The sequence below is a fragment of the Dioscorea cayenensis genome, chromosome 20 (assembly GCF_009730915.1).
Source record: "Dioscorea cayenensis subsp. rotundata cultivar TDr96_F1 chromosome 20, TDr96_F1_v2_PseudoChromosome.rev07_lg8_w22 25.fasta, whole genome shotgun sequence".
NCBI classification, from domain to species: domain Eukaryota; kingdom Viridiplantae; phylum Streptophyta; class Magnoliopsida; order Dioscoreales; family Dioscoreaceae; genus Dioscorea; species Dioscorea cayenensis.
In genome coordinates this window covers 23,785,126-23,799,004 of record NC_052490.1, presented here as the reverse complement: position 1 = coordinate 23,799,004, position 13,879 = coordinate 23,785,126, and the positions used below count along the sequence as shown (strand labels likewise).

At 33.0% G+C, this 13,879-nt stretch overlaps 1 protein-coding gene across 1 annotated transcript; it reads left to right on the top strand.

Moving 5' to 3' along the window:
• The first annotated feature begins 9,511 nt into the window (after nucleotides 1-9,511).
• On the top strand, nucleotides 9,512-12,313 carry LOC120251353. The gene is made up of 5 exons (XM_039259891.1): nucleotides 9,512-10,159; nucleotides 10,250-11,025; nucleotides 11,111-11,419; nucleotides 11,491-11,596; nucleotides 11,675-12,313. The coding sequence occupies exons 1-5, from the start codon at nucleotides 9,512-9,514 to the stop codon at nucleotides 12,311-12,313; spliced, it is 2,478 nt and encodes an 825-aa protein (XP_039115825.1).
• Nucleotides 12,314-13,879: the final 1,566 nt, after the last annotated feature.

The following is a 13,879-nucleotide window of genomic DNA, read 5'->3' as shown; positions in this document are numbered from 1 at the left end:
CTTAGTAGTTGATCAACCCTTTTTGAGTAGATGTTAATATAAATTACAAAATATATATAGTTTAAAGTGGGAGAACATATTTAGATGTTCTCTTATTTATGTTCATTAGCTACGAGAACATGAGTGGTTAGATTTTGGGTAGTGAGGCTCATAAGAACTTATTATGATCACTAAACAATGAAATAATTAAGTACAACATCCTTTATTTATTTATCTTGTCAACTTTTGTTGCAGAAATTAGCTAACAAGGATGATGAAAACTGGCAATTAGACAACAAGCTCTATACACTCTGAATGATAAGTCAAAACACAGCATTCTATTTCTTTATTTCAGATCTGCAGATTTCTATTCTGCAGATTTGAGTGCAATTTTACTTTGTCTTGTTTACACTCTAAATGATAAGTCAAAACACAGCATTCTGTTCCTTTATTTCATATCTGCAGATTTCTGTTCTCCAGATTCCAGTTCTTCAATTTTCAGTTCTGCAGATTTTTGTTTCTTTAATTCACATGGAATTTGATAGTAATACTTTTCATTGAGATCATAATATGAGTATAAAATAACATCTCTATGCAATCACATCCAAAAAGACAGTTACCATAAATTATAGTCCTAGTACTAGTGCAGATGAAGTTGTTAAATATGTTTCCATTAATGTCTATATTGAACAGATGGATCTAAATTGACATCTCTGGACTTTAGTGCAGTTAAAAGTTAGTAGCAGTGTGTGCATTATTGCAAATCAATGGCTTGTTCTATTATTTTTAGTTGTGTATCATATCAGATTGAGAACTTCCATTACTTCTTTCATTATTGCAAATCAATGGCTAGTTTTATTATTTTTAGTTGTGTAGCATATCAGATTGTGAACTTCCATTAATTTCATGTTTGAAGATTCAATGCCTGCCAATAATTTACAGTTTGGAAAGAAATTTTTATTCTTTAATACCAATTAAACTCAAGTGAAGAAATGTAATGCTTCTCAAATATAATTGAAAGAGAAGACAATAGTACCACAACTAGTTAAGTTCTCATGTTGAATTCATTGGACCTAATTGTATTTAATTAGAATGTGAAAAGCTTGATTGTACTGAAAAATTGTATATCAATGCATAAACAATATAATATGACATCACTTGCATTTTAGGGAACTTAAGTACAAAATAAATACTTGGATAACATGAAAAATAAATTCAAGAGAACAAAAGTGATGTTCAGAAATTCATTACTTCTGATGAATTAAAACAGATATGCATTTTTGGAAAAGAGAAAAGGATTTCAGATTCTTTAATACAAATTAAACTATAAACAAATGAAATGCTTCTCAGACATAATTGAAAGAGAAGACAATAATACCACAAGGTCCACAACTAGTTAAGTGCTCATGTTGAATTCACTAGACTTAATTGTACTGAATACTTAATTAGTATGTGAAAAGCTTGATTGTACTGAAAAATTGATGCCGTAAAATTTTATGGTTATAGAATATTAAATAACCATTAACTATTACATGTACAGAGAAGTATGTGGCACCAAATTGCAAGGCCACTTTATCATAAGAAAGTTTCAGAACCTGCTACTTGTTGAGAGTGGATACTACCAAAAATAAACCATTTTGCATTGATTATGTACATTGTCTGTCCACTAATTACCAATTGATATGCAATATTATTAATCATTGTGTTTGTACTGGATAATGTGCAATACTAACTAAACCATTTGCAGTTGGACTTGTGAATGCAATGCAAATTTACTATGTATAATCTTCCATGTATAATCTTCCAAATACATGTACTTCTTGTGAATTTTGTAACATGTTTTTGTTTATATGATGTAGATAAGAGAAAATATGCCGAAATTAAATTGAAGTGTATGAAAATGGTCGTGTCAGAACCTGCTCCAACTAATGCTCCAAATAATGGTAGTGGGTGTGATGATGGTGTGGGTGCTAGAATGAGCAACACCACAATCCAATTCATCATCCCCTATTGGTTCTACTAGATCCGCTCCATCAGTTCATGTTGCTACTCATTGCTCGATTCCATCATCTTCAGCTGATTCAAATCATAATGAACAAGTGCCAAACCAAAATAATAGTATCAGATTAGAGAACGTTCCCGCAGTTACTGAAGCAGAAAATTTAATTGCAGGTTCGTTTCATATCTTGAAACTTAATCATAATGTATTATATTTGCCTTAATGTTCTTATGTTCTACTAATATGTAGTTGATAGAAATGGATAACAAAAGAAAAGAGGCCAAACTACTTTGAAAGACTTGTGGTCATTACCACCAGAAGAGAGGATTGTGGTAAGTGCAAATCATTTGGGACGACCAATTGGGCTGGAAGCACAACTACTGGCTGGATTTCTCAGCATGCTTGCTCGAACCGGTTAACAAATTGTCATCCATTATGAGAGTTGGCATAAAGTGCCAAAAACATTAAAGGATGAATTGTTCAAATTTATGGAGGTAACCCCACATAATTGAATTGTTCAAATGTTATTTCTATAAATGTAAAAACATCAAGTTACATTAATAAACAAAATTGTTTATAATGTCTTCAACTAGTTACGATTTGCTCTTGAGATTTCAAAAGAGTATGTGCTCAAGTCTCTGGGAAGAAATGGAGAGATTACAAGCATGATTTGAAAAAGCATCATTTCAAACGAGAAGATGGTTTGCAAGTGAACAAAGATAAACATCCAAATGCAACCATTAGATGGCAATGGGAACAATTAGTCGATTATTGGTATTAAAATAAAGGAGAGGTATGAATATGTATTTTACTTATTTTACGAAAATTATCATATCTTTCTTATTTCTAAGTTACTATACATGTCATTATGTAGGATTCAGAAAGACTTGGGGTTGCTAGCAGAAAACAACAAAAATATACTCATACCTCTGGATCAAAGAGCTTTGCTAGAAAGGAAAAGGAAATGGTAAGCAAATATATATTAAGAATTAAATTGTTAGTGTGAGTTAAAAATGTTGTTTTTTTACTTTCGTTTGTATTTTAATGATGTCTTAAAGTTTATCTCTTGATGTTTGTGATTCAAACAATTTTTTTGTTTCAACACTTGTGGGAGGTTCACAATGGAAGAAACGTAGGACGCCTCGAATTTTTAAAAGCAACTCATACCAAAAAGGATGGCTCTCACATGAATGTGGAAACTGAACAAATTATGGTAATAATTATGTCTTAAGTATTCCTTATTTCGTAATTTGATGCGAAATATATGACTACCTTAAAATATTTTGTTTCATTATATACAAGTTAAAGCAAATAAGGAGTTAGCTGAATGTGAAACAGTGGATGAGGATATGCAAATTGTTGAAACTGAAATTCTGACACAAGTTATTGGAAAAGAACGATGTGGGTGAGTAAGAGGGCTTGGATTGGGTCCAACACTCAAAACTTATTATGGGGGTACGACTAGCAAAACTTCTACTGCCTCAAGTGCCCAATCAAGTGAGTTTGTTGAGCGGTTTAATCAAATGGAACAACAAATGCAACAATTGAAAGAGGAGCGAGAGCAAGAATGTGCACAACGTGAGGAAGAACGTGCACAAGAATGTGCTTGATATAATGCTCTTCTTGGGTTTTTACAAACTCGAATTCCTGGAGTTACTATCTCCGGAGTTGACACAGCTGGCTCAACTTCTCAGTCACAGGTACGTATTTCGAAAGTGGCAATGTTACTATGTTTGTATCTATTTGTTATAATTTTAAAAACACTGTGGAATCTTTTCTTATAATTTTTTTTTAATTGCAGAATCAGCCTTCTAGAGATGAGTAGTGGCATTCATCAAGTGTTGATGGATTTTATTTATCTTTGTTTTCTTTTGTATTATTTGGAGGCCGGAAGACAAGAATCACAAAACTAATTATGTACTAATTAATATCAAAGACTTTTGTAACTTCTAATTGGTTTGAAATTATTAAACATCAACGATTGTGTTTTGGTGCATAGATAACTATGTGACTATTCTTATCTTGAATGTTAATTACAGGTCTTTGTAGTACCATTGTTTTTGTAAAAATGCGCATAAATAAAAGTGCAGAAATGAAGGAACTATATTTAAAATAAATTTAGCGGCGTTTCAACTCAAAACGCCGGCAAACACATCATTTTAGTGGCGTTTATTCAGGAAAACGCCGTTATATAGTGCAGTTTTATTACATAAACGCCGGTAAAAAGCATTAACATTATTTAGAAGATGGAAACATTACTGGCGTTTATCCTTAAAACTCCGGTAATATTGTGCCATTTCTGAAATAAATGGCTCCAAATCACGGCATTGATATAAATAAACACCACTAAATTAGTGGCATTTAACATTAAAAACGCCATTATATTTGTGGCGTTTAAAATAAAACGCTAGTAACTTAGTGGCGTTTGTTTACTTAAATGCCGCTAATTTACATTTCTAAAATTTACATACCACACTTTTGCACAACGTTCATTCTAATGATCGCCACTATAGTAGCGGCGTTTATTTTGGGAAACGCCACTATTTTGATGCTCATATATGTATACTTTTCTTACAATTTTGCCGGCATTTAATAAATAAACACAGTAATATGACGGCGTTTTTTTGTAAAACGCCGCTAAAATAACGACGTTCTCTTTAGCGGCACTACTCGCGGCATTTATTATAAACGCGGGTCATGAATTTAGCAGAGTTTATAAACGCCGCAAAAAGCACATAAAAATGCCGCTGAAAACCTCATATGGTGTAGTGAATCCCTCTTACGGGCATAAACATGCTAGCAAGGTCCTCTAGAATCACTACACCAAATTATGCTTTTCGCGGCGTTTTATTAGCTGCGTTTTATGTAAACCCCGCTAATATTTTACATTTGGCGGCATTTTTTGGTCATAAACGCCGACATGTGATTTTGTGCACTTTGAGGGATTAAACCGCGAGAAAATAATTTTTATTAGCGGCGTTTATTTTATAAGACGCCGGGATTTTTTTTTAGTGGCGTTGAATTAAAAAACGCCGTGAGTCGTATTATTGGAGAAATTAGGGCAAGGGGGGAAAAATTCAATCAGCGGCGTTTATTTTTAAAAACGCCGAGAAATTATTTATACTTAGCGGGGTTTAATTGAATAAACGCCGGTAAGTTCTTATTAATTTTAGTTTGGAGGGATTTCGCATAAAATTTGCCGGTTAAAAAGTTTGTTTCGTGGCGTTTTTTGCAAGAAGCCCCGCTACTTAATAACAAATTAAAAATGTGTTAGTTTAAAGAAGACAATTCACTTTACATTATGAAAATAATATATATAAATTCGCGGGTTAAAAAGTTTATTCGCCTCTCTCTCTTTTTCTCTCTCCCTGCGCGCTGGCCCTTCCTCTCTTTCCACGCCGACCCTCGATCTCTTTGCTCTCTCCTCACTCCCAATTCCGACGGCTCCTTCACCACCTTCGGATCCACCACCATCACCAACGTCGCCATCGGCTGCGGCCACCGCAACTCCGGCCTTTTCACTGGTGATTCCGGTCTTCTCGGCCTTGGCTCCGGTCCTATATCTTTCATCTCCCAAGTCGCCGGCCAACTCGGCGGCGCCTTCAGCTACTGCCTCCTCAGCCGCGGCGTTGACTCCTCCTCCACCGGCTCTCTCATCTTCGGCCGTTCCTCCGCCGTCCCGTCGGCGCCATCTGGGTCCCTTGATCTCCTTTGTCTCTATTTTCTTCTAGGTTTTCTTCACATTGAAGCTAATCAGGTATGTGAGTTCCTAATTAAAAGGATGTGTGATGCCCTAATTTGCCAAAAAAATTTTGGGGTTTTCCCCCTTTATGTTGTTTGTTTCCGAATTTTAATTTGTAGTGTTTTCATTTACTTGTGTTTGTTGATTTAGTTTGCTTGGGATTTGTTTGGAAAAATTTGAGGTTTTCTTAGGGTTTGGGATAAGGGGATTAGTATCTCATTGTGGCTAGGGTTTGGTTTGGATAAATCAATGAGCTAGTGAATTGTTGATTATTATGAAGGAAAAGTTAATTTTTATCTTTTGATTCTTTTTTTTTAAATGTTTGAGAAATTATTTTGTCCTCTGATTTGATATATATACATGCATACATACCATGATTTTTAATACTCTATTTGAAGATCATTTTTATTCCCCCTAATTTATATATATATATATATATATATATATTGAGAATTTATACTCTTGTTTTAAATTATAATATCATTCATTTGATATAATATATACTTTTAACCGACATCCCATAAACATAGCTCAAATTGATCAGGTAACTCATGAACTAATTTTTGTTGTTTAGTGTCAGTTTTAATTAAAATAAAGAAGTCCCACTATCGAATAAGTTAAGACAATTATTTTTAAAAAATATATTTACATATATATATACACTAAAATATTAAAACTTGTACATATATCCGCATTTGCACATGAAACTTTTCACAAATCTGAAAAAAGGAGATGCTTGTATATGATTATATTATTTCCATGGATATACACTCAATTATAATCTCTTTTGGGATATGTATGCAATTTTTCTAAAAAAATTATAAAAATTATTACCATTATCATCCTCCTCTAATTTAATTACCAATTGAACTCCTTCAACAAATTCAATTAAATTTAGTGATTCGTCCTTTGTTTTTTATCCAAGAAAAGACTTGTTGATTTATATATCTTTTAATTTTTGTTCCATGGTTGAGAGTGGATTGTTTTCTATTCATGTGTTACTTGCTTATTCTAATATTTTAGTTTTATTTCTAGATTTGATGGTGTGTCAAAATGATTGAAAATTTATTAGGCGATAAAGAAATTTGCTCTATTACCTCAATTGGATGGCTTCTATTTCCCTTTTAGATTTGATTGTGTATTTATTAGATTTAAATAAATAGGTTGATTGATAAAGCTCAAGTTAACCTTCTTTGTTATGTTTATGTAATTTTTCTAAATACGTTTTATGTAGCTTAAAAAGTTTTGAAGTAATTATTGACAAACTTGATCATGATCATATTTTGGTACACCACATTGCCAACCAAACATTAAAAAATTGATAAAAGTGTCACTCTTATCTTTTTTTAATAATGACCTCCAAAAATATAATCATATTCTAAGTTTATTTTGTGAAAGCAGACTCAAGTACGTGGATATCTATGTCTTTTTTATTGCTTTAAAATGTCTTTAAAATTAATCAATAATTTTTTATTTGAACAATAAAATAGATTTGCAAATCTAGGAAGAAAATGAATGGAAAGTATAGCATGGGTTGGGCTTCTATATACATGATATATGATATTGAATTAATATCCCTGCATGCTTTTGACTTAGTAGATAACATACGGGAGTTCTTATTTTGTTGGTGAATGGACATTGATTAATTAATTTATATATAATTATATAATTATATATATATATATATATATATATATATATATATGTTTCTTCACCTTAGAACATTAATGCACATGCTCACAATGGAGTAGCAGAACTTGGGAGAATTTAGATCATCAATGATACTAGCAGTAGAATGATTCCCAATACATATATATATATGTGTGTGTGTGTGTGTGTGTGTTTGCTACAGCTTCAGCTTTGATCATTAATTAATTATATCTATATCTCCATGTGTTTGGATGGCTTATTAAAGGAATCATTCATGTGGGCAGCAGTAGATATGTGCAAGCTAATTAAGTAGGGAATTATTTAACTCAATACATCTAAACAAATTCCTCAATTAATTTGTGTACTTCTAAATTTGAGAAAAAAAAACAATGAAATTATTCCCAATACATTTCCCTTAGTAAATTCCTCAATAAATCAAACACGTTATGGTAGTTATGCATGTCATCCTTCTTTGTGGTTTCTTTGCGGTTTCATAATTTATGGTTTCATTTCATTGTTTTGTTTTATGTTTTGTACTTCAATCAAATTAAGATGAGAAGAAGGTATATACCATATACATTTTCATTTATGTTTTGTTTCATGATTTGAGGGGAAAGATAGATATCATGTTTTTTTTGTTATTTATATTCTTTATGTTATTATTAATCAATTAATTGGTTGAATGAAACTTATTATTATTATTATTATTATTATTATTATTATTATTATTATTTTTTGCCAAACCCAATTGTTTCATGGTTTCCTTAATTTTCACATTTGTGTACTTCTAAATCTGAGAAACAAAACAATGAAATGCAACTACAGTTTCCAAACCATAATGGGTACTTTTTTTCATTTGTTTTCTAAATATTCATAATGGGCTTGCAATAATTTTATAATGATTTGCTCTAAATAACCTACTTATATAACTTGCAGATCTTGTGTTAGATTTGGATACAGAGAGATCAATGGAAAAAGTAGAAACAAGAAGAAAAAGATTAGTTCCTAAAAGTTGAGGTAATTTTCTAAATATTGCCTGCTTTTAATTTGATTTTCTTTCTATGCCATTAACCATTGTTATTCAATTGTGATTTGGTTGTTCATTTTACTTTAACTAGGTGTATACTTATTGGGCCTAAGTTTTTAGATTATATATTATAGTAGTCAAATACAGTGCATTTTTGTTAAATGTTACATTCGTAATTGATCTTATCAGTGTTATGCCCTTGATTGCTTGTGATGAACTTAGAAGTTCAATTTTTCTGTTAAATCTTGGTTGTGGTTACATTTCTTATAATCTTGGATGTGGTTACAAGTACTTATTGGATAAGGCAAAGTATGGTATAATTTATAATATTCTAATTAATTTTCTAATTTGGCAAACACGTCAAATAGTTCTTGAACATCTAGTATGTGATGGAATTCTTCAAGGTTACAAATGTTGGTTTTTCCATGGAGAATGTGTACCGTCATCTACTCAAAAGGCGAGAAACACATTTATAGGTCCATCAAGCTCTGCTTCTCACAACCAAACTTCTCATTTAAGACCAGATAACATGGAAGAATTGTTGCAGGATGCTTTTAACATGCATCATGTTGATAACGACGGTTTGCCATCTAGTAGTGATGAATTTAATGTTGAGGTGAATGATGGAGGTGAAACTCTTAGAGGGGTAGTTGATGAACAACCTTCTAAAGAAGCGGCAAAGTTTTACAAGTTGCTTGAAGATATGAATGACAAACTTTATGAGGGATCGAATCATTCTAGATTATACTTTTGCATTCGACTTTTTCATCCCGAAAATGCATAAAGTGGGATGACTGCGAAAGGGCTCGACTACTTGATTGAATTTTTAAAAGAATTTTTTCCCTCAGCAGCTATTCCAGAAAATAGTCATGAGTCCAAGAAAATCATTAAGGATCTAGGTCTTGGGTATGAAAAAATTCATAGTTGTCCTAATGACTGCATGTTATATTGGGAACATAATGAAGGTCAACAATCTTGTCAAATGTGTGGTCGTTCTCGCTGGGTGTCCACTAATTCTGATTAGCGTTTGAATAATGAAAACGAAGTGGCTCATAGGAGACCTGCGAAGGTTTTGCGCTATTTTCCTTTAATACCAAGACTGCAAAGAATTTTCATGTCTGCTAAGACTTCAGCTGATATGACCTGGCATGCTAATGGTCGGACCAATGATGGTCATTTGCGACACCCTGCTGATGCTGAGGCATGGAAATCATTTGATGCAAGATATCCCGACTTCGCTTCTGATCCTCGAAATGTTAGGCTTGGTCTTTCATCTGATGGATTTAACCCATTCAAATTGTTAAGTACGTCGTACAGTACTTGGCCAGTGGTGTTGATACCCTATAATTTGCCACCGTGGATTGGGATGAAGCAACCTTCTTTCTTCTTATCAATGATTATTTCTGGAGATAAAGGTCCCGGAAATGATATCGACATCTACTTGCAACCTTTGATTAAAGAGTTAAAGCAATTATGGGTCGGTATCGAGACGTATGATGCATCAGCAAGGAGGAATTTCTTTATGCGTGCTGCCTTATTATGGACCATTAATGATTTTCCTGCTTACGCAAATTTATCTGGTTGGAGCACGAAAGGAAAGTATGCTTGTCCTTGTTGTGCTGCACAAACTTCTTCGAAATGGTTAACAAATGGGCAGAAGTTTTGTTTTATGGCACATCGGCGGTGGCTAGAACATAATCATCCATATAGATCCCAGAAACATCTGTTCGATGGTAATGTAGAGATGCGTGGAGCTCCACAAGTTACTACTGGATCTGATATTTTACTAATGTTGAAAGAGTTGCAATTTAGTTATGGAAAATAGTCCAAACATAAATGTAAAAAATCGAAGACTGGTAATGAATCAAAGAAAAGGCCACTCCAAGTCCCTAATGTTGATGCAGATAGTGATGATGATGAACTAGAGGAAGAAGAATCAAATGAAGCAGATTTGTGGAAGAAGAGAAGCATCTTCTTTGATTTACCGTATTGGGAGCACAACTTATTGCGCCATAACGTGGATGTGATGCACATTGAGAAGAATGTTTGTGAAAATATTGTTGGAACAATTCTTAACGTTGATGGGAAATCGAAAGATAATCTAAAATGCAGGCTTGATTTGGTAGAGATGGGAATTCGTCGAGAGCTTCATCCTGAATATCTTACGAATGGCAAAACAAGACTACCACCCGCTTCTTTCTCCATGACAAAAAAAGAAAAAGATTTGTTTTGTCAAGTTTTGAAGAATATAAAAGTCCCAGATGCTTACTCCTCAAATATTTCCAAAGGCGTAAATCAGAAGGAGCGAAAACTTCAATCTTTAAAATCCCATGATTATCACATATTGCTGCATGATTTGCTTCCAATTGCATTGCGGTCATCCATGTCAAAGCAAGTGACTCATGCCATTTCAGAAATTTGTAACATATTTAAAATTCTTTGCGGTAAAGTTCTTAAGGTGGAAGATCTTGACAAACTTCAATATCGAGCAACAATAGCGTTATGCCACTTGGAAAAGATTTTCCCGCCTTCATTCTTTACTATAATGGTGCACTTGATTATTCATCTTCCATTGGAGGCAAAACTCGGTGGACCTATTTATTATCGATGGATGTATACAATTGAACGGTATAGGTTTACTGGAACATTAATTTGTTATAATGTCTTATCAAACTAAATTCTATGGGTTAATAAGTTTTACTTTTTGTTATAGGTTTTTGCTAAAGTTAAAATCTTATGTGCGGAATAAAAGATATCCTGAAGGATCCATCGCTGAAGGATTTTTAGCAGAGGAATGTGTAACTTTTTGCTCTAGATATTTGGTTAATGTTGAAACAGTATTTAATAGACCTGGGAGAAATTTAAAAGAAGTACACGATGAGGTACTAGCAAGCTCATATTTATTTGAAAGTGGTGGAGAGCCAATAGGGAAAGTTGAAGTGGCAGAGTTGGATGATAGATCATGGGCACAAGCACATCGTTATGTGTTATTACACTATGAAGCTATTGAACCACTCCAAATGTAAGTTAAGCATTTCATGTTTCTGATTTGGTGAGTTGCAAGTTTTAAACATTTATTATCATTACTTGCAGTGAGTATAGAAATATCTTAAGAGATCAAATACGAGGTCGACGTTCAAATGCTCGTGATGTTGATAGGAAATTTACTGAAACTTTTCATGAATGGTTGGGAGAAACTGTAAGAAACAAGAACATCTTCTAACTTGAACAATTCTCTATTAATATTTTAATAATTAGATTCATGTAACTTGTATAGGTTTCTCATGGAAAAGATGTGCCAGAAGAAGTTAAATTTCTTGCGCAAGGTCCAAAAAGAATTGTTAAGAGATATAAAGGACTCATCATTAATGGATTTCGATTCCATACAAAATCTCGAGAAAGATTTAGGAAAACTCAAAATTCTGGATGTCTTGTTACTTTTTCAACAATGAGCTATGCTAGTGCTAGGGATGCTGATCCTTTGCAAGGAAATGTTGACTACGATGGGGTACTTAATGATATAATCGAGTTAGATTATTTTAACAAGTTCAAGGTTGTGCTGTTTCGTTGTGATTGGGCTGATGTGAACAATAGTAGGGGCCTCAAGAATGATAGATATGGATTTACAATGGTGAATTTCACTCGCACAATTCACACTGGTGAACATATACTCGATGAGCCGTATGTTTTTTCATCACAAGTGAAGCAAGATTTTTATTCTGAAGATCCCAAAGAACCAGGTTGGTTTGTTGTGATACGTAATGAACCAAGAGAGGTGTATGACATGGGCGATGACATAACAGATAGTGGACCTCGAACTGAATGTTTCCCTTCCACTCATGAGGGTATCTTGAATACTAATGATGACGGTCAATGGGCTCGTCAAGATGTTGATGACGACATTTATGAGTTTTGACACTCCACAATTTTTTGGACTAATTGTAATGACTTTACTTGAATGACAAGTAAGCATTTTCATTTAAGTAATGCCTTGTTCTCGATTTTCATTAGTGTAGTGTTTTTTTCTAAAAATATTTTACAATTGTTCTTCAATAAGTGTATACTTCTGCCTTTTGACCACATGATTTAATTTTTGAAATACATATATGTATTGGGTAATTTTGTTACATAGTTTTTAATAATTGTAATGTTTTCGATATGCAACTGGATTATGCGCAATATATAGATTTATGCTAATTATTTATTTTTCTTGTGCCGAATAGGATTCTGAAGGGAACCATGTTGCTATGAAGTACTTTTCAAAAATTTGGCCTAATGTGAGTGTGGTTGTTTTATTTATTTTCAGCCTTGAATACCGAATTAGATCATATTAGTCTAATTTATTAATGTTATAATGCAAGATTGATATCTGGAAGTGTCGATTTATTTTGTTTTTTCTGCTATTTTAACTATTTTATTTTCAGTACAGAATGTGTTTTGATTTACTAATTAGTTTTTACTTACAATGGCTTAAGGCTCAATGCCAATCAATCCTATTGACACTGTAACCTCATTGCTTTATCTCTGTTGCCTGATATTAATCATGTTGGAATGTTAATTGCACTCCTGCTAGATTTGTTGAGCTATATAGCATTTGGTTTTCTCTCATTAATAATGCCAAATTCACTAATGTATGCCATCTTTGATGGATTCCATTAGAAAAGTTCAGACTAAATTATCATGCATAGAAGTATGTCTCATTGAATAAATCATAGCAATATGACGTCAATTAAGGTTGTCATTATCTTGAACTGGCTCCAGTTTGAGCGTAGAAATATAACAAAAGGAGGTATGTTATCATTCCTTTAACAATAAAAATATTATCATTGGATTAGTTCCTCTTCACGTCCTGCCTCACTCCGAATCAGAAGCGCTGCAACCAAACCTGCCAAGTCACCTGGTATTCATTTTTCTCTCTGGTGATGAATAAAGTCAAATACTTGTCATGGTTTGAATTCTTTAGTTTTTCCTTGGGAATTAATTTAATTAGTCTATTTTTTGTGTTGGTTCTGCTCTCAGCTGAAGAAGATTGGAAGATCAAGCGTGAAGTCCTGCTAGAAAAGAGGGTAATTTTCTTTTTGTGTGTGTGTGTGTGTGTTTTTTCCTGATTCTTGTTGTGATTCAGGTTTTCAATTGCCTGAATTCATGGATAGTAAAACAGTATAATGCATTTATGGATAGTAAAACAGGATTTATAGAATGATGCAAGTATAAGTGTGGAATAACAAACAAACAAAATCTTAAAGCCTAGGCACACATGTGCATGCGCTCGCATACACACACAAAGGATCTGTGAAACTTTTTCTTCAACAAAGACTAAACATATCATAAGATCTTATAAAAAGGAAAAAGGTCTTAGCATGTCTATTAAACTACAAAGCTGAACCAAATAGCCTAACATTCTAGACATACTCATTCTATTGTGGCTATCAGTAAAATGCTCACTTGTTAATGAGACATGTCAATCTTACACCACTCTGAA